The 25556-nt window shown below is 42.7% G+C and overlaps 1 protein-coding gene across 1 annotated transcript in view; it reads right to left on the reverse strand.

Moving 5' to 3' along the window:
* The window catches only part of ABCA13 (ATP binding cassette subfamily A member 13), a 2435905-nt gene that overhangs the window by 1578002 nt on the left and 832347 nt on the right, over positions 1-25556 (reverse strand). Inside the window, exons 24-25 of the mRNA XM_069216941.1 lie at positions 14634-14963; positions 4727-4796 (exon numbers count right to left, since the gene is read on the reverse strand). Coding sequence (XP_069073042.1) covers positions 4727-4796; positions 14634-14963 — 400 coding nt within the window. The remainder of the gene's footprint in view (positions 1-4726; positions 4797-14633; positions 14964-25556) is intronic.

Raw genomic sequence — 25556 nt, forward strand, 5'->3', positions numbered from 1 at the left:
TTATTGGGACACTTGGAATCACCCCTGGAGTGTCCATACATGTATCACTCAGTGCCATGGGGTTCAAACCTCCCTGTTTATCAAAGAAACCTTCTTTTTAGACTCAGACTGGTGCTGGTTATCACTGTTCCCTTGGGAATTATTTTGGGGGCCTTTTGAGAACTTCTTATTTTTAAGTCTTTCTCCGTTTTTCTCTCCCCTCTTTCTTCTGGTGGGACCTCTTACCACCTCTGTGGGAGTCTCCCCGAGATACCTTTTTGGAAAAAGTGGTACTAGTCCAGGGAGCTGTCGCCTCAGCAGGCTTCCTGGGACCACTCAGCTTACTGTCAACTGGCTGCTGACACAGCCCTAGAAAATAAGTACTGAGCATATACTCTCTCAAAATTAGATTGTACAGTCTATTGTAATCATTAACCTTGCTGTTCCTCACCCAACCATTCTGTGCCTTGCAGGAGTAGTAAACAAAATCCATCCAGGACTGATTGATTCTGACTGCCCTTGTTGGATTTTATGGGGAAGTATCTGGTTTGGTCCACATTCTTTAAAGTAAGAAGTGTGTACCACCTACTTTAGGCTTGTGTTTCCACAAACCAGTCCCCAATGCTGTGATCTTGTGAACTTTAAGGGCTACCTCATAGGCAGAAAACAATTTGTCAATGTTGTCTCACACCACATAACAGGGCACCAAATCCTTGAGGATGCGGTCCTTTATGTCTCCTCCAGACACTGCAGGTATCCTGCAACCAATGCTGCTGGAATCTGCCTGCCTAGATTTCAGTTACAGCTCCTCAAGGTTTTTTTCATGAGCCAAATGCTATAAAGCTAGCTTCTCCTCCATGGCCAGTTTCTTCTCCTCCATCCTGAGCCTGGCCATATCCAGCATGAACTCTCTCTCTCTGCCAGCTCCTCTGGGGATAGGCTGTGGGAAGATACATTGCTCTCTATCCTGGCATGGAGCTCCAAATTAGTGGTCAAGTCATCCTTTCCAGCAGGCAGCTGGCTTTCAGGACTGAGATCCTAATCCTCTCCTTGGCTGTCCATTTCCTCATCTCCTTCATTTGCTCTAAGAGGTGACTGGTGAACTTCCGTCCAGGCCCTCAGTGCCTTTTGCAATTCCACTTTCCTGATGGTACTCTTGGTTGGAAGTCCTCTCTCTTTAAAGAACTCTCAAAGCTCCATGCTTCACAGCTCAAACTTAATGCTTACATAGTTGGATTCAAGCACAACAAATCCAAAAGGCCAATTAGGGAGAAGTTAACTTGCACTGGTCTTAGACTATTTATGATGGGTGATAGTGTAACACAAAATTACTGTATTGTACTCAACAAACACAAGTCAAGCCTCACCACTGATCACCAATATAAGAAATTGGACTGTTGGTTGACTCGGCTGTGAGCCCTGGTCAAGATGCAACAACAATTCTTGGCAATGTAAGGCACAAGCAAACCTCAAATTAACAGGTGCTCAACCCTCTGGTAGTTTGGCACATAGCAGTCAGGCTTCCCTTAGATGCTATGTTTAAAGCATTTGTGTAAAACCTCAAACAGTAACACATTAGCCTCAACACTATAAGAAAAATAGAGTGATATTTAATAAAACAAGACCAAAACAGCAATAATCCAATTAGTAGACCTGAAGATATTGAATGTTTAAGTTTTCAGAGAAGGTTGCACCGAACGGCTTAAAAGATCAACAGTGAATATCTGGTCATGCCAGACCAGGACAAGCCACAAGTTCAGGCCAACCACAATGGAGTGCAGGCCGGCTACAGGAAACTCGTACCTTAAATCCTGGTTTGCAGAGAGTTGCTTAGATCAGTGTTGGAGATGCATCATGCAGCCAAAGCGATGCATTGGTTCAGAGATGTGATGAGGCTGCTGTGTAAGGTCCTGTTGCTTTGATGTTGAGGATCCCATAGAAGATGGTTTGCGATGTTAAGTCCAGAGTCGGGGATTCATTGAGTAGTCAGGGCGATGTGCTAGTTCAGAGGAACTGCAAGGCTGCGATGAGGAGTTTGACATCATTTTTAAGGCTGCAATCATTGAGAGATGCATGGATCTTTGCCAAGGATACATGATGCAGTAGTGGTACTGAAGCCAATGTGGGCTATTGCGGTGATGCAAGTCTTTGCAGCGGGTCCAATCCATACAGCAGAGGACATGCATCAGTCTTGCTCGGGTTGCCCACACAGCAGAGGAGATGCATCAGTTATGCAGTGTCCACAGAGGCTAGCAAAGAACCTTAAGCCCACTTCCAATGGTCCAGGACTGGAGTGGCACCACTTGGCAGGGTAGACTAATAGATGGCAGAATCCAGGTGCAGATGCATGATTGTTGGACGCCTGTTATGTGCCTGAGGCTTCAGATCAGGAGGCCAGCCAACTAGACTTTGGAGTCACTATAGGTCTGGGTTGTAGACATGCAGGTCCAGTCCTTCTCACCCAGGCAAAAGGTCAGCAGGTCAGCACAGCAAAGCAGAAGTCCAGTACAGTGCAGCACAGCAGAGTGGCAGTCCTCCAGCAGCACAGCAGTCCTTCTTTCAAACACGGTATCCCCAAGTCCGGAAGAGTTGGTGACTGAGGTTCAGTAATTATACCCAGGGGTGCCTTTGAAGTGGGGGGCAGTTTCTGGAGGTTTCTGTTTCAAGTCCCCAAGCATCCAGCATTCCCTGCCTTGGCTCCAAACTAATTACAGGGGGTATTCAGCCTTTTGTGTAGAGGCAGGGCACACAGAACATTCAGGTGTAAATGGAGCTGCGCCCAACTCCTTCCTCCCATCCTGCCAGTTATGGCCCTCCCAGGCACACCTACGCTCCCTATTCCGTGTGGCTGTTTAGGAAGCATACACAAAGCTCAACTGTCAGCTACACCCAGTCATGCACCTGGAGACAAGTTGCAGACACTGACTGGCTTAGGCAAGTAAACACCAACCTTCTAAAAGTGGCATTTTCAGAATTGCAACTTAAAATCCATCATCACCATAGAAAAGTTAAGCATTCTGAGAATGAAAATCCCCAGTAATCTCGAAGGACATACAAACTTCCTATGTCATAAGCACATAATTCCTTTTCAAACACTTTAACAAGCAGCACAAGAGAAAAGAAGCATTCTATGCCAAACTGAATTCAGAGGACACTGAAGACTCCAAAGCGTGGAACCCATAAGATAACGCAACAGCACAGAGGAAGGAAAGGAGACTAGGGTGCTGCCCACACAGACCCAACTGAATAAGCTCACATGTTATCTTTAAGCATGGAGGAAGATGACCTCAAAGGAACACCAACAGGGTAACACTTCCCCGGTACAAAGCAGATTTTTTGCATCCTTGAAAACCTGGCTCTCATTTTCCCAGAACTCAAGATTAAATACCTAGGTGACTGTGGGTGGAAAACAGTGGGGAGGCCTTGGGATATGGTGACAGCTTAAGTGGAAATTCAAAGCTAAAAGTTCCAAAAGGTTGGTACTGTAAGCACTTGGGCCTGTACTGAGCATTACAACCTGCAGTATTGAAAACATCTGTGCTACAAAATGGATAAGTGGCACATTATATTCCTTTAGAAGTCATGCCCCTAGTATACAGGACATCCCAGATAGGTGGATGCCCTTTCAAGCCAGACCACGATGACTGCTTTGATTCCTCTGATTTCCAACAAGACCATTTGAGTTGTTCTGGCTTCTCATCCCTGAATAAATATACCTGTGAAGGCACTTTGGAGAATCAACGTTAGTGGCATAGCGTGGTGTCGGAGGTTTAATAAATCCACTGCAGAGTTTTAGTTTGGGCTTTGTATAGTCAAGTCAGTTAGAAGTGGGTCTCCTATGCTTAGTGAGGAGGAGTAATTTACAGGATAACTGGGTGAAGGATTACCTTCTATCTCGGGTAGGGAGAACCCAGTATTTGGCTATTTGATTAGAATATCCAGTTTATCATTGAAAGTGGAGAAGACAGCACAATGTCTGTCAAGGATGTTCTGATTATCAGGTGGCATCATGGTTGATTGGGTGTGATGGGAAATATCTGGTACTGCAGTTTTAGAAGACAGCACATGCATGATTTTGAGCAGATAGCCTTAATCTTGTGGCATGATTTGTGTTTCCAAGTGCACTGGTATGTAAAAAGGGGGATGTGGGGGTGGTGGAGGGGTTGAAGAAAATTGTTTCCATGTGTGTCATATATGTTGACCATGTGGAGTAAATGGGTGTAGGGTTTGGCAGGTCCGAGATTAATGACCCTCAGATAGAATGGAAGTTAGAACCAACATGGCAAAGGGGAGGCTAGAGATCTCTAATAAAGGGAAAGACTAAAAATACAACTTATTGGCAAGTGGTAATGTTACTAATGTCCACAATTTCTTGATATAGAGACACACATCTACCACCCATGACTGTGTCTCTTTTTCTCCAGTTATGTGACTCAACAGCATGCCATGGGTTAACGTGATATGTGCTTGTATTTATTCAAGTGTAGTTACATACAACCTTTTTTATACTGATTGTGTGCACGTATTTAGATAAATGATTACAGCACAGTTATTTCAATGAGTCGTACATGCAGCCGTTTTCAACTGTGCGTATGTGTTCATTCATTTGATCAGAACAGTTTTGTAGTTGAGATTTCAGTTAAAGTCATCTAACATCCGAAACACAAAAAGAGATGAACTTTTTAATGTTAAAAATAGATTTTCCATAATATATTCATTACAATGATGCATACACCATTTATCTTACCTGTGCCTTGTCCTTCAAAAAAAGTAATCAAGAAAATGCCTTGGCCAAATGCAGTTGTAGACAGAAGGCACTGCAGCGGAAGCAAAAAAAAACAAAAAAGCACAAACAATGATTATGCAAAACAGATACAGTGAAGTATATCATGAGCTAGTGGGCTTGTACAAAACTGCCGCAGGGTTAACTACAGATCCTATGAATATCTAAGCCGGTATAAAATGTTTCGCTCAGAAAACGCATAAAAGGAATTTATGAACGGGAGATAGAAACTGATTTGTGTGATGCAATAAATACCCCACACAGTAGACAAAAGTCCTTTTCTGAGTCTCGTGTGTAATGAATGTGCTTTTAGACATAAAAACGCGCGTCCCCAACCCGTCACAGAAAGTAATTTCAGATGTATTTCTTTTTTAGTGCAGCTTTTTTAGTATTCCGTGCAATGTTCAGTTGATGTAATACAAGTCCGCATGTGTATTCCGTTAATTGAGTAGTTACAATGTCAAGGGGAATTTTCAGTCACTCTGCCACTTTCCCTTACATCTACAACAATTTCCGACTCATCACACTACCTCAGTCATTTTGCACATCATTCAGCAAACAGCACACCCAACACCACACCAGATATACCATCAAAGAATATTTCACCAAGAACACCACTCCATTCGACACAGCATACATACAAACCGTCTTCTTTCCATCAAACTACACAATTCAAAACACTTACACCACACTACCCAACGTTTTTAAATCACTTCCTACACAAATCATATTTCACATATCCAATTAACAAACGTATAGTCTATAACCCAAAGCCTCTCACACCTCACTCAAAAATATATAGAACCAAAACACCAGACTACACAAACTATTTTCTGAACTTCTGCGACACCAACCATACAATACCTATACAACTCGCAACCCTTCATCTTGCACACCATATTTCAAAACCCTGCCCAATACCTTACTACCCACAAACACAGTCAATAAAATATGTATCCTAAAATCCACAAACACTCATTTCCGCTCCAGCAACAAGACAAACAACTGTGCGTACCACTTCCACCAATACACAATGCCTCCAGTGAACCTTAGTCCTGCACTTCAGAACATACCCTCCCATACACAACTCTCATCCTACCATTGCAACACAATACTTTAATCATTTATTTCACAATAAGCCATACAAGCACTGCACTCCAGTTAAACCTGACACAACCAACAGCAACAAGACAAGATTGTATATTACCAGTGAAACATCTATCAGGCTCATAAATGGAACTTCACCTCAAAGAAATAATGTGTTTACTGCAAAAAAGCAGTGTGTCATGTAAAGTTCATAGGTTTTCCTATCCTCCATATGCTTAAGAGAGGATTACTACTATCTATAATAATGGGTGCTGAAGGAAAATTATGGTGTCCTCTTTGCTATACTTTCTATCATTCTTAATATCAAATTCTCGAACATGTTTGGAGCAATTTCAGTCTGATATAGGGCTATTTCACGAAATGTTATCATGCATTTCATAATTACGTGGCTAAACGTGTTTTAAAATGATCAGTTTGCTTTTCGTTTATAATGTTTCCACCTAATCTAAAATCAATTTCTCCATATAAACTGGGCCAAATATGCTTACATTTACATCATTTTGCTCAATTCAAGGTTGAATGTGTGACGATTATACCACCGTACAGCATTTAGAAAATTAAACAAATCTGATCTATTTTCAACATTATGGGGGTCATTCTGACCCTGGCGGCCGGTGGCCGCCAGGGCCACCGACCTCGGGAGCACCGCCAACAGGCTGGCGGTGCTCCCACGAGCATTCTGACTGCGGCGGTTCAGCCGCGGTCAGAAGCGGCAAGTCGGCGGGCTCCCGCGACTTACCGCTGCTCGGGGGAATCCTTCATGGCGGCGGAGCGCGCTCCGCCGCCATGAGGATTCTGACCCCCCTACCGCCATCCTGTTCATGGCGGGAAAGCCGCCATGAACAGGATGGCGGCAGGGGGGGTCGCGGGGCCCCTGGGGGCCCCTGCCGTGCCCATGCCAATGGCATGGGCACGGCAGGGGCCCCCGTAAGAGGGCCCCGCAAAGTATTTCAGTGTCTGCCTTGCAGACACTGAAATACGCGACGGGTGCCACTGCACCCGTCGCACCTTCCCACTCCGCCGGCTGGATTACGAGCCGGCATCCTCGTGGGAAGGGAGTTTTTCCCTGGGCTGGCGGGCGGTCTTTTGGAGACCGCCCGCCAGCCCAGGGAAAAACTCATAATACCCTCCGCGGTCTTCTGACCGCGGAGCGGTATAATGGGGGCGGAATTCTGGCGGGCGGCCTCCGCCGCCCGCCAGAATCAGAATCACCCCCTATATTTTCAACTTCCTTACTGTTCTTCAAGAAAACAGGAAGATTGCCCTTTCAATGTGAAATTAACACCTAAATCTTCACAAAAGTAAGTGAGGTTAAAACACTCTAAAGTCATGGTGTTGTACTCCTCTTTTTGCAAAAAAAAAATTCGGGAATCATACATTTTTGTATGATATTTTTGACTTGACTGTCACAGGGACTAAACCAATAAAAGAAAAATGTGCAATACTAGCACTATAGAATGGCCAGTATTTTCCTTTCCAAGGGTAGTGGCCATCTTGTGGCTTGGAGCAGAGCATTTCTTGCTGAGGGTTGAGCTGCATCGGGAGCCTTATCTAACATGCTAGCCCGAAAGCATCCTTTCTACTTCTTTGGTCCTCATCCAATATATTGTTCTGGAGTAATGACCCTTATTACACAACTTCTCCATCCGTGTTGGTCTTGGAGAAGAACAATTCTTTCTCAGTTGCCAAATGGATCTGCTTGACATGGCTATACATCTGAAAGTTTAGGCAGTCCAGAACAGTTTAACAGAGAGTGGTACTTGTAAGTACTAAACAGGCAGTGGAAGAGCTTTTATGACATGGGTACTGTAACAATAAATTTGGCTTTGTGAGTGAAATCCATCAAAGTGTAGTTGTTAGGGGTCTCTCTTCAAGGACTGATTGGTGCCACTCCAAATGAAATTATATAATGCTCACCTTAGTGGTGAATCCCAGTATGAAATTTGTTTGGTCAAAAGCATGTTGGAATTCCTCATGTCAATAGAATTAAGGCTGCTGCTTTGCTGCTAACAGAATTTTGGGTTTCTCTGGAATCAAGATTTGCATGATCTAAGATTAATTGCAGACATGGGCAGTGATATTATATTTAATATATTTGAAATGTAACCTCAATTTTCATTTGTTTCACTGTAAAAGGTAAACTCAAATAAGAAAGATAATGGCAATGTTATCTTGTGTTGGCGTTTTCACTAAGGTACCCTAATACGTGTACCGCCCTCCCTGTAAATGCCATAACTGAATTTTAGGTTGATGTGCAAATGAGCACCGCTGGGCTGGCCAAAAGAAGGTGTTAATACCATGCTCCCCTTCCTGGCCAAAGTGCTTGAGAAAGCCATCAACCAACAGTTCACTGACTACCTCAAATGAAACCACCTTCTCACCACCACACAATCAGGATTCTGGCCAACCACAGCACAGACCCTCCTTGAACGAGGAGAGTTGTCAGCTCTGATCCTTCTGGATCTTTTTGCAGCATTCAATACAGTCTCCCACCACACTCTGCTCAACAGACTCCAAGACATAGGCATTCAATAACATTCCCTTAAGTAGGTCACCTTTTTCCTCTCAGGCCACATGCAGAGCATCCACCTTCCTCCCTTCACTTTTACACCTAAGAACATCACCTTCGGCATACTCCAGGGATCCTTGCGCAGCCCAATCCTGTTCAACATCTACATGACCCTCCTTGCAGACATCGTCAGAGCCTATGGACTCAATATGGTCTCCTACGCTTATGACAGTTAACTAATCCTCTTACTCACCAAAGAGCCCCACAATGCCAAAGCCAATGTCTGCAAAGCCATGACCAACATAGCAACATGGATGAAAAACAGCTGCCTCAAACTAAACATCAACAAAATGGAAGTCCTCATCTTCAGGAAGAACACCTTCTTATGGGACCACAGGTGGTGGTCAGCAGAACTCGGACCAATGCCCTCTCCATCAGACTAAGCACTAAATCTTGGCACCATCCTCGACTGCCAACTATCCATGAATTGACAAGTCAACTCAGTTGTCTCATTCTGCTTCTACATCTTCCGTATGCTCCGCCAAATCTTCAAATGGATCCTGACTGACACCAGAAAGACAGTCATGCATGCTCTAGTCACTTGCCGCCTCAACTATGGCAGCGCTCTGTACACTGGAGGGTCCTCCTAGCTACTTAAAAGACTCCAGACTCTACAGAAAACCACAGCTAGACTCATCCTAAACCTCCCCAAGCACTCAAGTATTACCCCATGCCTCAGGAACCTGTACTGGCACCCCGTCCAGAAGAGATGCCAATTTAAAATCGTCACACTCACATGCAAGGCTCTTAACAACCTAGAACCGTTTTACATCAACCATCAACTGAGCTTCTACGGCCCAGCAAGACAACTATGCTATGCTTCACTAAACCTCGCACACACACCCTACATCCATTGTAGCTGCAGCAGAGGCCGCTCCTTCTCCTACAAAGCAGCCAAATCCTGGAACAGCTCCCTCCCTGGCACATTTCAGCAGGAGACTTTAAGATGTGACTTTTTAACACAGACACAGCAACCTCAGCGCCCAGATTCCCTTAGGGGTGATAGTGCCGCTCTTTACAAATGCTATGATTTATTGATTGATATGATGTTCAAGAATATCTCTTGAGAAACCTAAAAGAAAGTTACATCAATGAGGTTTGCATTTTCTGCAGAAACAGAAAAAACAGGACATTCTCTCTCTCTTCCAGTTCCCATTGTAAGAAGGCACTACATTTTCTCTCTTTCCTCTACATATACTAACCCAAAATGGAGAATACCTTTCAACAAAATTCCTAGATGTAGTACAAAAAAGAGAAGTAAAGCTGCAAAATTGACAAAAGAATTTTCTGTTACAGTGTTTACAGTTTATTTTTGTGAGGGGGCATCCTTCCTTGTTATACTTTTGCTCTTATTTTTGCCTTATGGAAGTTCTGCTGACTGCTCTTTCAAGATTTTTGCTCTTCTCTCGTGGTCATACCATATCAACTACCTGTCAGTTCACTCTGAGTTCTGAACTAGAGCTAGGCTAGCACTTTGGACCACATATTTCTTTTTTTGGGGGGGGGGAGTCCTGCATCAGCTTAAGCCATTTGTTTATTTCTTCCTGAGGCGCTTACTCATTGCATTTATTATGAGTGTGAGCAGGGACAGTGACAACTACAAAGGATGTCTATACTTCTGGAAGTCAAGAATAATTCAAGGTATGACTTCAGCTCACAGCCTTCTGACTGCCAAATTAACATAATTACTATTTTTCTTAGTTTTAAACAACTGCAAAAGTTAAAAAACGTTACGTATCTGTATGTTTTGCTTTAAGAGGGAATCCTGATAATCGATTTTGTGGCAGACTTCTCAAGTCGAATTTTAGATGTGAACATTTAAAATGATTTGCAAATATTTTAAAATAGAAAAGATTGTACCATGGTAAATGACAAACGTAAAGCACGTACAAGCCTCATTAATCATAAAAATAAAGAATAAAGTCTTAGGCTAAAACTATTCCGAACAACGAATTCAATAGCCACGGCCGCAATGATGTAACTCCTTTTTTTCGGAATATGGGTTTCCCATATATTCTTTCTGACCACAAACATGACTGTATTACAGTTACTGATGTTATTTTTAAAGAAAAAAGAGTTAATGATAGACTGCTGAACTTAATGGCATTCGTATAGCATAAAAAAGACTTCCATTCATATTAGTACACCTCCCAGTATTATAGTAATGAGCTAGCAACTCTGGCTCCTAACGCAACAATGTATGGAGAACGGTGGAGCCAGAGGGGTAGTTGACTGGCCTGCTTCACAGAGCAGAGGTGAATGTTAAGAATCTTCCGGGATGCATCTGTTCTGGGCGAGAGACCTGGCAATGCAGGAAAGAAGAAGGTCACCACAGACTAAAGAAAATTAACAGGAGAAGATGAGTGACCTTAACCAGGACGAAGGTAATTAGTACTAAAAAGGGATCAGAGAGAATGTCAGATCTAGAAAATGTACAAAATCAGGAAATGAGTTGCCAGCAGTCACAAACCTGCTAGTTTAGCATGTTAGAGAATAAAGAGGTGTTTGAGTTTTGGGGTGCGTGCTTACAGGGAGGTGTGAAAAGTGGTTCATTGGTATACATGTATCTAAGACCATCTTTATATTTTATATGAACTTTCAGGGCACCAGGACACAAGCTCCTAGAGTGAAAAAGTGCCACTTTGGGCTACTATAAAGATAACTCACAATAGAGAAGTCAACTTTGTGGAATCAGGTAGCATAATAATCTCTTTTCAGTAGCAAATTCAACTTTTCTGCATGGTCACTCATGTCTTTTTCTGGGTCCTATATACACTGGCATTCGGAACCCATGCCCAATGACACTGCTAATCTGTGACATGGTGTGTGTGGCGCACATATATGATAAATGTGTTTAAAGGCACTATAGTAACGTTTGGCAAGATAAAATGTTTTTGTAATGTAGGAAAACTTATATCATATTGATAAAGCCACCCTAAGGTGTACCCTTTACACATACATTATGGAGTGCCTAATTTATGAAAGAAAAATATCACACCACTTTGAAAAAGTGAGTTTTGCAGTGACTGAAGACCTAAAAAATATTCCACTGTGTCCAGTTGCATTTTCCATGTGGCACACCTAGGTGTGAGTAAAATGTTTAATTTGCTATCTAAGCCTGAGCAAATGCTAACAACATATATCAAATGTATTTTTCCATATTTTTGCAATCTGATTTAATGGTGAAATCATATTGTTGAGAACTTACGTTTGTGAAATCTGCTTTGAGCTGTCTGAACCAGAACTGGTTTAAAATCTGTTCTACCAGTCACCACATCACCAGGAAAGACCGGGGGGGTTTTCTATTGACCATTTACCAGGGTGTAGCTATCTGGGTGTGGACAGGAACTGTTACCAGAACAAATGCCAGTCTTAGCCCTACCTCTTTTTACTTGGAGAAGCCAGTAAAGGCTGCTTCTATTACCCTCTTGGAAAGCCGACCCCAAGCCACAGTGGGGGGAAGAACCAGCTTGGATCCTGCCAGGTGGAGCTTGTATAAATAGGGGAGTAGCCCAAGAACTCACGGCATGCCTGCATGGTGGCAAAAGGGTGTGGACTTACAGAAAAAGGGGATCATGAGTAAGATTACTGTAAAACAAAGATGAGCTGCTGCGAAAGGATGTGAGCGATTATGAAAAAATAGTTTGGGTTGGGTGGAAGAATGTCTCCCATTCCTGGATATTTCAGAGGGCAAACACAGTACCTCAACCACCAACTCTTCAGAGTGTTTCCTGGACCATAAATGACTCCAGATGAAGAAAAGAAAGTTCTGGTGAAAGAAAACTCAAACCTGCTGGTGGGAGAAGAGGGCTCACTGAAGAACCTAAGATTCTTACCTCTTGCTGGCCCTCAGTACACTCTATAGGGGACCTAGCTGAAAAGAATCAGTTTGCACTCCTTTCACCTAAAAGCCTGTCCTGAGGAGCTAGGTGCTGTAGAACTTCCCCAGCCAAGTTCTCTTTAGATATGTCTCATTTGAAAAACGTAATTCATATTTGCAAAATATCAGTAGGCTGTGTCCATTTTTCAAACTTTTTTTGCCAGATCATTGTTATTTTAACAGAACAATAGACTGAACCATTTACAAATACTGGCCAAGGCCCGTTACAGCTGCCGCTACTATAAACACCACTGTGTTTCAAAATATCGGTGCACATGGATCCGGGAGGTCAGCCAGTTCACCCTCCAAATTGAAACCTACTTTCCATTACTTTTGAATAAATGGGGATCAAACACTCACAAGGTTTAAATGTCCATAAAACACAGCTACAGAAAATAAAGCCCGTTGTCAGATCCACTGTTTTCCGAAGAACTTCTCTTTCAGTCCACGATTTTTTAAATTTCTTTTATTGCCAGAGTAATTTTCAAGACACAAATTTTGCGCACAACCAAACATCACAATTGTGGCCTGTAGCCAATGTGTTTCGTTCTATGTGAACTTCATCAGGGCTACAATAGAAATATGACTATATACTTCACCCTTTACATTAAAACACAGTTTATTTCTCAAAACATTGTAAAAACAATTTTTTCAACACATCTTCTTTTAGAAAGACCACCATCACTCATGCTGCCTATTTGATATATCACATAAGCGAAAAGATATCCTGGGATCCATACTTTGTCCATATACACCATTGTTACATTGCACATATGTTGTCAATAAAGTTTTTATTAATATTTGTAATTAAATACTCAATAGTCCTTATTCTGTAGGGAATACCATCATTCTTTACAATTATACCACATTATTTCTGTAGGGAATCTCATAGATCACTGTGACGCACCATATACACGTTAAACAGACAAGATCAAAAAGGGGTCAGAGTAACGCAATCAAGTAGTCCATATGCTATTAGCTAATAGCTCTGTTGAAACTAAGGGCCATATGCATGAACACATTTTCCCATAGACACAAAATGGATAAAACCCTTTGATACATTTGGCTTTAAATATATTTTTGCCACATTTTCAAGAACACTTTTTTGGCGCTGTACCATCTGCACCAGGCTTGAGCGTTCTTGCCACCATGATATAGTGAGGAAATAGACATATAATGAGATAATCTTCAGAGCATACGCACCCATTATTTGTTCCGTAACCAATATTGGAATCATTTTATGTACAACTGTAGTATATAGTACACGTACTCTTTATTTTCGTGATTAGTCATGAAACCATTTTTTGCCCTACTGACGTACATTGAAGAAGACATGTTATGATCAAGATTTTAAGTGTAAGCTTAGATATTATGGGACATAATTAGGACATGAGACTTTATAGTATTCTTGAAAATGTTGTGAAAATATATTTGTTTCAAAAGAATTATTGCAGTGACCATAACATTTTAATACACTAACAATAATGGACTTGTGGATGCATTTTACAGAACTTGAGGTATTTGGACTATTTGATTGCGTTACTCTGAACCCTTTTGATCTTGTCTGTTTAACATGTATAAGGCACATCACAGTGATCTCTGAGATTTCCTGCAGAGCTAATGTGGTGTAATTGTAAACATTTATGGTATTCCCTACAGAATAAAGGCCATTGAGTATTTAATTACAAATGTTAATAGTAACATGTGGACAGCATATGTGCAATACGACACTGGTGTATATGGCCAAAGTATGGATCCCAGGATAACCTTTTGCTTATGTAATATATCAAATAGGCAGTATGAGTGATGGTGGTGTTTCTAAAAGAAAATGAGTGTAAAGTATTGTTTTTAAATGTTTTAAGAAATAAACTTTGTTTTAATGTGAGGGGTTATGTATATTCATATTTGTATTGTAGCCCAGATGAAGTTTGCATTGGACAAAATATGTTGGCTACAGGCTACAATTATGATGTTTGATTGAGAACAAGATTTGTGTCCTGGAAATTCTTCTGGCTATAATTTTGTTTTTAAAAAATGGCAAAGAGAAGTTCTTTGGAAAAGAGTGGATCTGACAATGACCTTCTATTTTTACTAGAGTTGTGTTATTTGGACATTTAAACCTTGTGAGTTCTGGATCCCCATTTATTCAAAAGAACAAAAGACTGAATTGATCATTTTATTTTTAACCTTGTGGGAAACTGAGCGAAGGTATATAACATCAATCGTGCATATAGATATTAATTTGTTAAAGGAATTTACAAACTATTCACTCGCCTACCCAAAGTATTGTTATAAAGCACAGAATATAATCTTACCACAATCGTTTGGGTCACAAGACTGAATTGTTTCTGTAGAACGAGCAGGACAATGTATGGTAAAAAGCTGATCATATAAATCAGACTGGCACAGAGACAGGCTGTGTTGGCGCTACTGAAAAAGGCACTAATCAGGTAACTCATCATGATCACAGCAATCCCAAAATCAATGAAGAAGATGAAGAGGATGAAGCCATTGCTCTGGAAGAGGATGCCGCTGACTTTCAGGATGACAACCAGCGTGCAGCTGCTGATGGCAAGCATAATGATATTCTCCAGGACCCAAGCCAGGAAATGAACGGATGGATGAACTCCCATCATCTTCATGTACTATGAAAACAAATTAGGAACCTCATCAATACCAATAGTGGTTACATCATAGAGCTTCTTTTTTACATTTTATTTTGTATTTTTAAAAAGAAAAAAGAGCAATGTACAATAAATAATTCATTATCAGCGTACAAAAAGTACAGTGCTAACTTTATTTATATAGCATAAGGTGCAAATGAGCCAGAAGCAGAGATAATATACCGCTGACCTTTTATAAAACGTATGACCTACGCTGCAAATAGCAAAAAAAGTGTAGATGCATAACCAATACATAATGGATCAAGGCAGTGGATAAAAACTAACCAGAAGCAAACATATTCCTCAGCTAAAGGTCCACAGGATTTATAAAGCGCCAGTGCACAGGAATAGCATCAATGAATTTAGCAACTAGGTAAGCATAACCTACACATCCTGCATTTAAAAAGACATAATACATTCTTCCACCATTTTGACACTATGTAGGAGCCAGCAAGTTAATTCCATAATATCCATCATTCAATCCATGAGCTTCCAGATTCAGGATTAAAGAACATAGATGCAGCTGGATAAAATATATACAGTTACCTGGAGACGTAGGGAACGCATGTGTCAGGGTGATCTGGGGCTTCCTGATTAAACTAAGATTGAATCTGTCCTGGTCAGCCCCATCTACCTGAATCCCCTGCCTGCTCAGAACTAGTTCACACTCTTCATCCAGTTAGTGATGGACGGCCAGATACTAGCATCCCTTCTCTGCGTCTTTCGCCCTTTGCACTCATACAGATTAATTTCGATGTTGTAAATTGCCAAAATCTGGACCTTCATTCTTCAAATGTTGGGGACTCTGAGTTTAGCCATCCTGATGCAATACACATTTGTGTGACTGCCTTAGCAACAAATAACAAATATGACTCTTTCTTTAAAGCCCTGTGCCAGCAGTGCCATCAACCACCTCTAATAGCATCATCAGAGGGGTAATTTAAATCTGTTCCCCAATAATCAACCCAATAAAGGTACCAAGATCCCAGAAAAAAAGAGTCTAGTACAGGACATAAAAAGAACATGTGCACAATTTCGGCCTGATTTGCCCCACACTGATGGCAACTGCCATTTGATCTCCTACCCCATTTATGAGCTGAGATCAAATATGGTCTTAAAATGTTCACTTTTTAAACCTATTGTCAGCAATACTTTGCTGCCAATATCCAGTGATTCCTGTAGCAGCAGTCCTTCTGTCCAAGTCTGATTTCCCACTTGGCGATTTGGGCCTCCAAGTCATGAGGCAGTTCTTGAAACAGTAAGCTATAAATTGCTCCAATCCTAGCCCCCCATCAATAGATCAATAGCTTCCACTAAAGGGGCACAGCTGACCAAGCTCTTATTCAGCTTACTGACAAAATCCCAAATCCGAAGATAGTTTAAAAAAATTGCCCTGGTCAACCTATAGATTTCTTGAAGAGCACAAAACAAACATAGCTGCCCCTTCTCAAAGAGATCACCCAACACCTTAATGCCATTCCATGCCCACTTTCTGTCAACTATGTCATGGAATACAGAGGGTACGTCCATTGAGCACCATGAAGATGTATAATAATAAAATTTGGTGATCCCAACTATCCTCTTGTTTTGTCACCATAGCCTGTATGCCATTTGTAGAGTCTAAAATTTTGGGACTGATTTACAGTTTGATGGACTGGTTACTCCTTCACAAATATGAAAGATATCTTGTTTGCCATATAATGATCTCAATAGGCTATAGTGGGATTGTAATGTGGCGGATGGGATATCCGTCACATGTGTGACGGAGTAACCCCCTCTGCCAAACTCTAAATCAGGCTCTTTGTCTTTTTGTAGTAACTGAGCTCAATGTTTTTCAAAAACCACCCATTGGCCTTAGTCCCCAGTATTAACTCATAAATCAATGGACCTTACGCTAAGTTTAAACCACATATCCTACCCGTGGTAAGAATACCTATATGTTGCAACATACAGCACCAATAATAAAATGTAAGGTTGGGAACTGTCCATCCTGCATGGTCTTTGGGGAGTGCCATATATTTAGAGGCCCTTCTCAACTTCTTAAATTCCCAAAGAAAGCTAAAACAAATTTTATGAGCCAAAATGTGTTGATTTCTAAAGGGGTGGTCCTCAACAAATATAACCACTGTGGTAGAATTGTCATTTTTAGCATGTTACGCCTCCCAACCAGTGATAGAGGCAGATGGTTAAATCTCCTAAGTTCCTGCCCTATGCTATGTAGCCAGGGGGCCAGGTTCAGTTAAACTAAGTGACCTGATATCCAGACCCCAAAGGACATAGCTTCCTCCACCAATTGAAAATCCCTAAGCCCAGTTTCCTTAGTGAAAACAACCTGCATCTTGCCACTCATTAGGGGCCTAATTTACAAGGCCCTTGCACCACTGGACAACACTTTTATCGATGCCCCAGTGGTGCAATGCCTTTTGCCATAATTACAGGGTGGTAAGCCACTTTTTGTGGCTTAATGTTGCCTCATAAATACAACCCCTTTACACGTATCACTCAGCGTGGAAGAGCATACAATGGGTGTTGCTGTGGGTGTTCCACCTCAACACCCACTGCTTTTTGACGCTACTCCAGATTTACGAGGAATCATAAACCTAAAGCAGCACCAAAAACAAATGCCACCACAGTGGTGGCATAACCATGACGCAACGCGGAGAAATACTTTTATTTCTCCTAGTTTTTGCTTTTTCTATGTGTGCTGTATTGTGTCTACTTCCTCGTAAATGAGGCCCTAAGTCTGTAGCCAGCAAATATCCCAAATTGTTTCGCTTCCTTTTCTATTTTAGTCAAAGCCTTTAAGGGTCTGAGGGAACCACTGCTATGTTGTCAGAATAAGCCAGCACCTTATATTCAACCTGGTTAGCAGCAACAGGGAAGATCCACAGGTTATTCTGTAAAAGTGTAATAAAGGGGTCGATATATAAGGGAAATAACAGTGGTGAACAAGGGCACCTTTGACTTGTCCCCCTGGTAGTCAATATTCTTTCCGATTCGATCCCCATAATTTGTAATTTTTCCCTGGGGGCTTGATACAGGATTTGAATGGCCTTAATAAATCCGGGGCCACACTCCTGCTGCTCAAGGTCTGCCCACAGACCTGGTTGAATGGTTGAATGCCTTCTCAGCATCTAATAATACCAGACCCATTTCTGTTTTAGTTAATTCAACGATATCAAAGGAAGTGATCACCCTCCTAACGTGAGCCACCATTCCTCGACCCGTTATAAAAACATGTCATCAGGGTGATACCAAGGTAGAAATAACTTTACCAAACCGGTTTGCCAGCACCTTAGCATATATTTGGGCATCACAGTTTTTTAAGTAAATTGGAATATATGACCCTGGATTTAGAGGGAATTTGCCTTTCTTTCTAAATACAATAATATTGGCTAATTCCCATGAGGAGGGTATCTCCAAAACCTGAGCTTTAAAATAGGCTGAGAGCATCCATTACCGAATTTCATTATAAAAGGACATATAAAACTTCTCTAAAAACCCTAAAAAATCTTATGGGGAGTCCAATTTGCACCCTTAGGTATCCTGTAGGCTTCTATCACTCTTTCAACCTCCTTTTGTCTAATATGCAAGTTGGCATCCAGCATTTTCCCCATATTCGTAGCTCTCCTACTTATGATTGGAAAATTTAGTAGCAATCTCTTTGCTAAAATATCGTATGATTCTAACCTTCAAAACTGCAATATTTTGTTGAATATCAGTGCTGTCAAGCCTCTCGGTTACCAGTTTATTCCGTTGCTCCTCTAATAGTCAAAGTTCTTTTTAAAATCCCATGATCTCACTGCTCTTTGTTTTTGCTGATACAAGGCATAACTTACATTTCCACCCTTGATTCTGGCCTTCAAAGTGTCCCACACCACAGCTTCTGTTGCAGTACCCCAAATATTCACAAAGAATTCAATTATACATTTACACATATAAGCTAGATACTCTGTATTAAACAAAGACTTCCTATCAAAGGTCCAGTTAGCCCGTGGCCTAACAAAGCCAGTGATTGAAACTTCCAATACCAGTAGGTTATGTTCCAATAAGGCCCTGGGGTATCTCTCAATTGTAAGCTGATGGCTGAGTGTGGTGAAAACAAAAAAGTAATCCTGGTGCGTAAAAAAACAAATTTATACCCAGGGTCCGGAGTTTGTGTTTGCCCCATAAGTCTACACGCCTGTGACTTTGACCACCCATTGAAGAGACCTTAATACAAATTTCCTATTGGTATATAATTGGGGTCCAGATACATTTATCTTATCTCCCATATGTATTTTAAAGTCCCCCATATGAAATAAGACGGACTGGCCAAATTGGCAGTTCAGTATTGAACTGGTCAATAACTTCAGCTTCATCTAAATTGGACCCATGGACTAAGCATAGCATAAGCCTCCCTCTTTTCGTCCAGCATTCCAAAATTACCCAGCTTAAAATGATCCTATACATAGAGCCTTGTTGCATACAGCCCAAAAGTGAGAACCCAAGGTCAGTCAAGAGTCCTCTCTTACCCCAAGGAATGTGCATCTCCTGGACGCATACTATATCTGACTTCATCACCCTCAAGCCATGTGTCACTCTACCCCTCTTGGCCCTATCATTCAGTCCACAAATGTTGATTGTGCAAATGTGTAACTTTCTATCAGCCAATCCGACCTATTTTGAGCCAAAACTTTAAGCTAGGCTGAATAAGACATCCATCTGCTAGTATGTCACCCAAACTACCAGACTGCTGTGTCAAAAAAACAGGATACACAAAAGATTTGCTCCCAATACTCAAGTCTGCCTTTGTCTGCTGTGCCAAAAGCCAGTGCCCTGACCCTCCACCAAACACCTCATCCCCCTCTTTCCTTCCCCTATTCCCTACCCTCCCAAACCTCCCCCCACCTAACCACTAAGGGCAATAGGACCTACCAGGTCTGCAGATAGTACGGTAACTTCCTTCATGTATCTGGCTCATTATACAGTTTCCAAACAAAAGCCACCCGCATTCAGCTGGTTCTGCACCATCCCCACATAGTGTTTAAGTCAATTTCCAGCACATAACCATGATCAAGACTATTGAGCAATAGTCAATCAACAGCCTTAATCAAAACCATAGCTTGCAACATCCCAGACCAGGTTATCCTGGGTTTTGACTTTGATTTCCAAAGTAAAATAGTGAGCCCCGCCCTGAATGATGACGTTCAGCTTGGCTGGATTCACTAAAAATGCTCAAGCCCCCTTATTCTCAAATGTTTGTAATATCCGTCTCTAATTTCACCATCTCTCCACGGTAGCATGGCAAAAGTCAGACCTGACAAAAAATTAGCATCTGTCATAGGTGCATTTGTGATCTGGACAGGCAAGCTCAAAAACCAACTGCCTAAGTATCTTGTTCCCAAAAACATCGGAATTGCCCTTGGCTTGGCACCATCCTGGAGATGCGAAGGCTGTTGTTTAACCAGAAACCTCTAGTCTATCTGGTACTCCAACTCCCAGTTCTAATTGGCCAGCTACGGAAAGGCATCTTTAAACAGCCCTACTATATATTTACGAGTGTCAGCTCCCTCAGCTTCTTTTGCTACCCCCAGCACCCCAGGTAATTGCGCCTAAGCCCGTTCTCAAGTTCTTCAAGTGTGTTAGTCATTTGTGATTCAAATGCCTCTGCCTTTTGCTTATGAGTTGCCACCTTGATCTCCAGGGTGTCTACTCTATTCTCCTCCTCTTCCATTGCTTGAGAGAATTCAGCATAGGTCGTGGTGCCTATATAGATAGCCCTCTGTAACTTCCTATTGGCAGTTTGAGCTCTATGACTGTCTGCTTGGGTTTCCTCCTGAAGAGCCTTAATGCCTTGGTATATCTTTTCCAGTGTGGCCGCATCCGGGTGGTTTGACCCCCTCCAGACTCCTTATCACCCAGCAGGTTTCCTTCAAGACAGGGCATAGCTGGCTACTCCTGATTTAATTCTGCATTAGTCATAGTATTAACCTCATACTGGAGCTTCATTTTCTTCACTGTCAGACAGGCCTCATTCCGGCAGTTTTGGATACTGGGGTCTCACCCCCCTCCATTTAGGCTTCTCTTATTGCATGATGCGCTACCCTGTGACCCTCTTTAGGGCAGTCCCCAGGTATTCTAAATCCTCATCAGTAAAGTCTGATTGATCCAACAGGGAGAAAAAGTGCTCTCCTGTTTCAAAGTCTAGCCCTAGGTTGGCCTGAAAGAGTTCAGTGCTTTTCAATGGCTGTGCTTTGCCCTTGTCCGGTTTACAAGGCAAGCTCAGGACAGAATCACCAAAGCCTTCAAACAATAACACCTCACTGGCCCTATCACCTTCTCCCCTCTCTGCTACATTTTCTGTGGCATTAGGTATGCCCCTGAATTGTTTGCACTTCCGCCATTCTGCGCAGATGGAGCCCTCTTGCTACTTTCCTCCTGCTTTTTCATTGGGTCATTGCACTCGGTTTCTGATGGTTCTGTTGGTTGTCCCACATCCCTTTCCCATATGTAGCGAACCCAACCCAACATCACCTGAAGTAATCAGAGTTTTGGTAGCCTCCACATTGAACAGCGCAGGGGCATCATGTAATCCCTGGGTCACCATCAGATCCAAAGATGTGGGGTCAGACTGATTCATCAGAGGCCAACTTCCACCTTTCTCAGCTGCATCAGCCCCATGAGCCAGAACCAGCTTCTTAAAGAAATCTGCTGCCGCTTTCAGCATAGCTGTGGGCCCTCTAGACTGTCTGGGCCCTGTATCCACCGGGCCATCTCTAACAGCGGGGTGCTTTTTAGAAGGTACATTGCTCCTGCATAGGCAGAGTTTCGTCAGCAAAGTCCCACCTGCCACCATACCAGTATTGTGGGGCTTAGACGCTCAAGCCATCTTCAGAGCCATCTGGATCAGCAGCCTTGCAACAAGCCTGCACCTATACAGCCTAGTCCCGCGGCAAAGGACCCACCAAGTCAGTGTCCTGAGAATCCTAAAAAGCCAAACTGTATACCGGGCACCGGGGAACACTCTTGGAGCAGAAAATCGTCTGCAGTTGAACACTGCAAGCCCCGCGTCCACCCCCGCCAAGAGGAGCGGCAATGAGCAGGCTACAGTTTGTGTTACGTCTGAGAGGGAGGAGTGCTGAGTCAACTGTCCTCACATGTCCACCATTTTGGCCCATCATAGTGCTTCAAGTGCATGTTTCCCTCTTTTCATTTTTTGTTCAGATGTAAGTGGAGCAGTATTTGTAAAACTGAGGCATTATGACGCCATTCAGACACAAAATTAATACTTAGCATTTTTATCTGGAATACTATTCTCTGCACTTCTATGTCCTACAGCAGTGATTCTCAGAGTAAGGCCCGAGGACCACATGAGGCCCTCCTGACCTTTCCATGCGGCCCCCTGGTCAACAACAGCAGTGGACTCCAACATTTAAAAGATGTTAAATAAACAGGCAAGCATTTATCTAAAAGTTAATGTGTTGTTCACAGCTTAAATTTAGACATACCATTATTTTTAAAGACATCTTGCAGCAACAGTCTGTTCAAAATTCAAAAGGTTTATATCACTAATATGCTGAACCATTTCACTCTAGTATATCAGAATATATCAGTGCATTAAGTAGTATTTTTGTTTGAAAGTGATAGTTTTCAAACATTAATTTTCAAACTTTCTTCTTCTCCCGAGAACAATGACAATAGTGAACCAAGAAGTAAGTCTGTTATATGTACTTTTAGGGTAGCCTGTTTTCATATCATACTTGCACATTATTGTTTATTACATCAAACACAGGAGAAGGTTTTGTACAGCACACAGCCTAAAGTCGTGTATTTCGAGATCCTCAAATGTGATCATGAAAAAGCACGGAAAGTGATTATAAAACAATTGCAGAGGATCACACAATTTAATTAATTTCAGAAGCTGGGATTAATCACACGTTTTTGGTTTCCCATTGTGCAATGTAGACAATAGATGTATATGCAGCAATGCAGCCATCTGTCATATCACAGGCCAAACTTTGTGGCAGATGGGAAAATGTTTGCCAGTACTCATGTCCTAGAGACTAAGCAGAATTACTTTGCATGTATCCCCCAGGCCTGTTTTTCCCATCATTCATTCAGACATAGACTATTTTGTGACTCCTTTGTAGTTGAGAAATACCAACTGGAAGAATGATTATAAATGTGCAGCTTTCACTGGGTGGGAATTTCACAATTTTGGACACAGTATCTGTTTTGTTAAGTCTCCCATTGACATTAATGACAGTCATAGATTTAGTCAAAAAAGCTCAAAGAGACAGATCTTGACATCCCTGCCAGCCCTAGGGACACAGGACGTCTGTTTCTCCCTTCAGTCGAGTACTGTTGCAGCTGTCTTTGAATTCCAAGCAGCACAAATTGTTAAAGACTTGAAAATCTCTGCAGATCATTTACATTTTTTTAATTTAGCTTACCTCTTTTTTAAAAGTACTGGAGTGTCAGGTTAATTTATGGGAGGGCATGTACCTTGGTACTCAGACAGCCTGTCTACGGAGTAAGGTTAAGTAAAACATATTGAAACCGAGTCATAAAAGCATTTATGATTATTTGAAATTATATTACATGAGTACTCCTTTACATACTCTTACAAGCCTTGGTGAAACAGCACTAAAAGGCCCTATTCCTGATTAGCAAAAGTGGAAAGAGAACAGAGGCCCTCATTTTAACATTGGCGGTAAATCTCGCTTACCGCCACGGTGACGGCTGCCAACATACCACCGCAGTGGCGAATATCCATTCCTCATATTATGAGACACACACACCAATCTGACAGAATACTGCCGCACATACAAATCCGCCAGCCCAAAGGACAGTGTTAAACTGACGGTACCAACACCCATACTGTTACTCCAACAAAACACCCACCACATCATGACCCATGAATCACCACGCCAGACATTCAACAGTGGTAAACCATTTGTGGTAGATACTCATATACACACCCACAGCATCATAAAACACCCACCCACATTACCCACAATCCTTTTCGAACAACAATTACTGCCAGGAGATTGACACGAAGAGCACAGAGACAACTAGACACACACACCACATACACCCATACATCCCTCATGCACCAACAGCACCATAAAACACACACCCACATTACCCACAACCCTTTACGAACAACAGTTACTGCCAGGATATTGGTACGAAGAGCACAGAGACAACTAGACACACACACCACATTCACCCATACATCCCTCACGCACCCCACATCACATACCCCACCACATTACTCAACACACTATCACAAAAACACACCACACAACACTCATGTCCACACTAAGGCACCCCCATTTCAGGAGTTAAGGGTCATGGTGGAGGAAATAGTCAGAGCAGAGCCACAGCCATTTGGAGCACAGGTACAGCAGATATTCACTGCCAGGAAGACAGAGCTATGGCAGAGAATCGTGGACAGGGTGAACGCCGTGGAGCGGCACCCATGAACAAGGGATCACATCAGGAAGAGGTAGAATGACCTATGAGGGAAGGTGCGTTCCATGGCAGTAAGGCACCAGCTCGCCATACAGAGGACTGGCGGTGGATCCCCACCTCCTCTCCCACAGCTCACAGCATGGGAGGAGCAAGTCTTGGCATTTCTGCATCCTGAGGGACTCGCTGGAGTAGCCGGAGGACTGGACACTGGTAAGTCAACATTTATCACTTATCATCCCCATACCTGCATGCCATCACACCCCCTCACCCTCACTGTCATCACTCCATTCCATCCCACACACTGTACCCACACATCTGACTAACCCCAATGCCAAATCCTGCATGCCATACCAATGCATGGACAGCCCTCCCAGCCCTGCATGGACAACCATCACTAAAGCATTCACAGCATAGGGAAACTAACAATCCCACAATACATCACCATACACAAACAAAGGTGGCAGGGCAACAGCAACAATAGAGGGGAAGCCAGGGATGTGCAATATGTCACAGACATGATGCATAATACATCACTTACATCCCCACAGGTGCCCCAGCCAATGTCAGAGGAGAGGAGGTGCCACGACTATCCAGTCCCCCAACAGAAGATGCCCCCAGTGATGAAAGTAACTCCGGACTGCAGGATCTGGATCACAAAACCTGGCCAATCAGGAACCACTGGACAGTTGGTCACCCAAGCCCACTCCCAGTCCACTACAGAGCCTCCCCCCTCAGTATTCAACACTACAGCATCCACCCAGCGTACCCACACCTCTGTCCCCAGGACACTTTAATCAGGGATCTGGGGTCAGTGGCAGTGGGCACACCATTCAGGGGACAGAAGCACAGGGCAACATGGACACTGGGATAGGACCACTGTGCACCAGGGGGAGGACAGGCCCAGGGAACCGACAGTCCGGGAGGCACTCACTGAGATCCTGGAAGCCTACCAACATTCCCAGGACACAATGGGCCAGATCCTTGACAACGTGCAGGAGAACAGGCGGCTGCAGGAGGAACAGTATCAGGGGATCAGGGAGGACTTGCAGGCCATCAACACCACCTTGATCTCCATAGAAGGGGTGCTGGCAGACATGGCCAACATCATGAGGGAAG

Source organism: Pleurodeles waltl, chromosome 2_1 (genome assembly GCF_031143425.1).
Source record: "Pleurodeles waltl isolate 20211129_DDA chromosome 2_1, aPleWal1.hap1.20221129, whole genome shotgun sequence".
NCBI classification, from domain to species: domain Eukaryota; kingdom Metazoa; phylum Chordata; class Amphibia; order Caudata; family Salamandridae; genus Pleurodeles; species Pleurodeles waltl.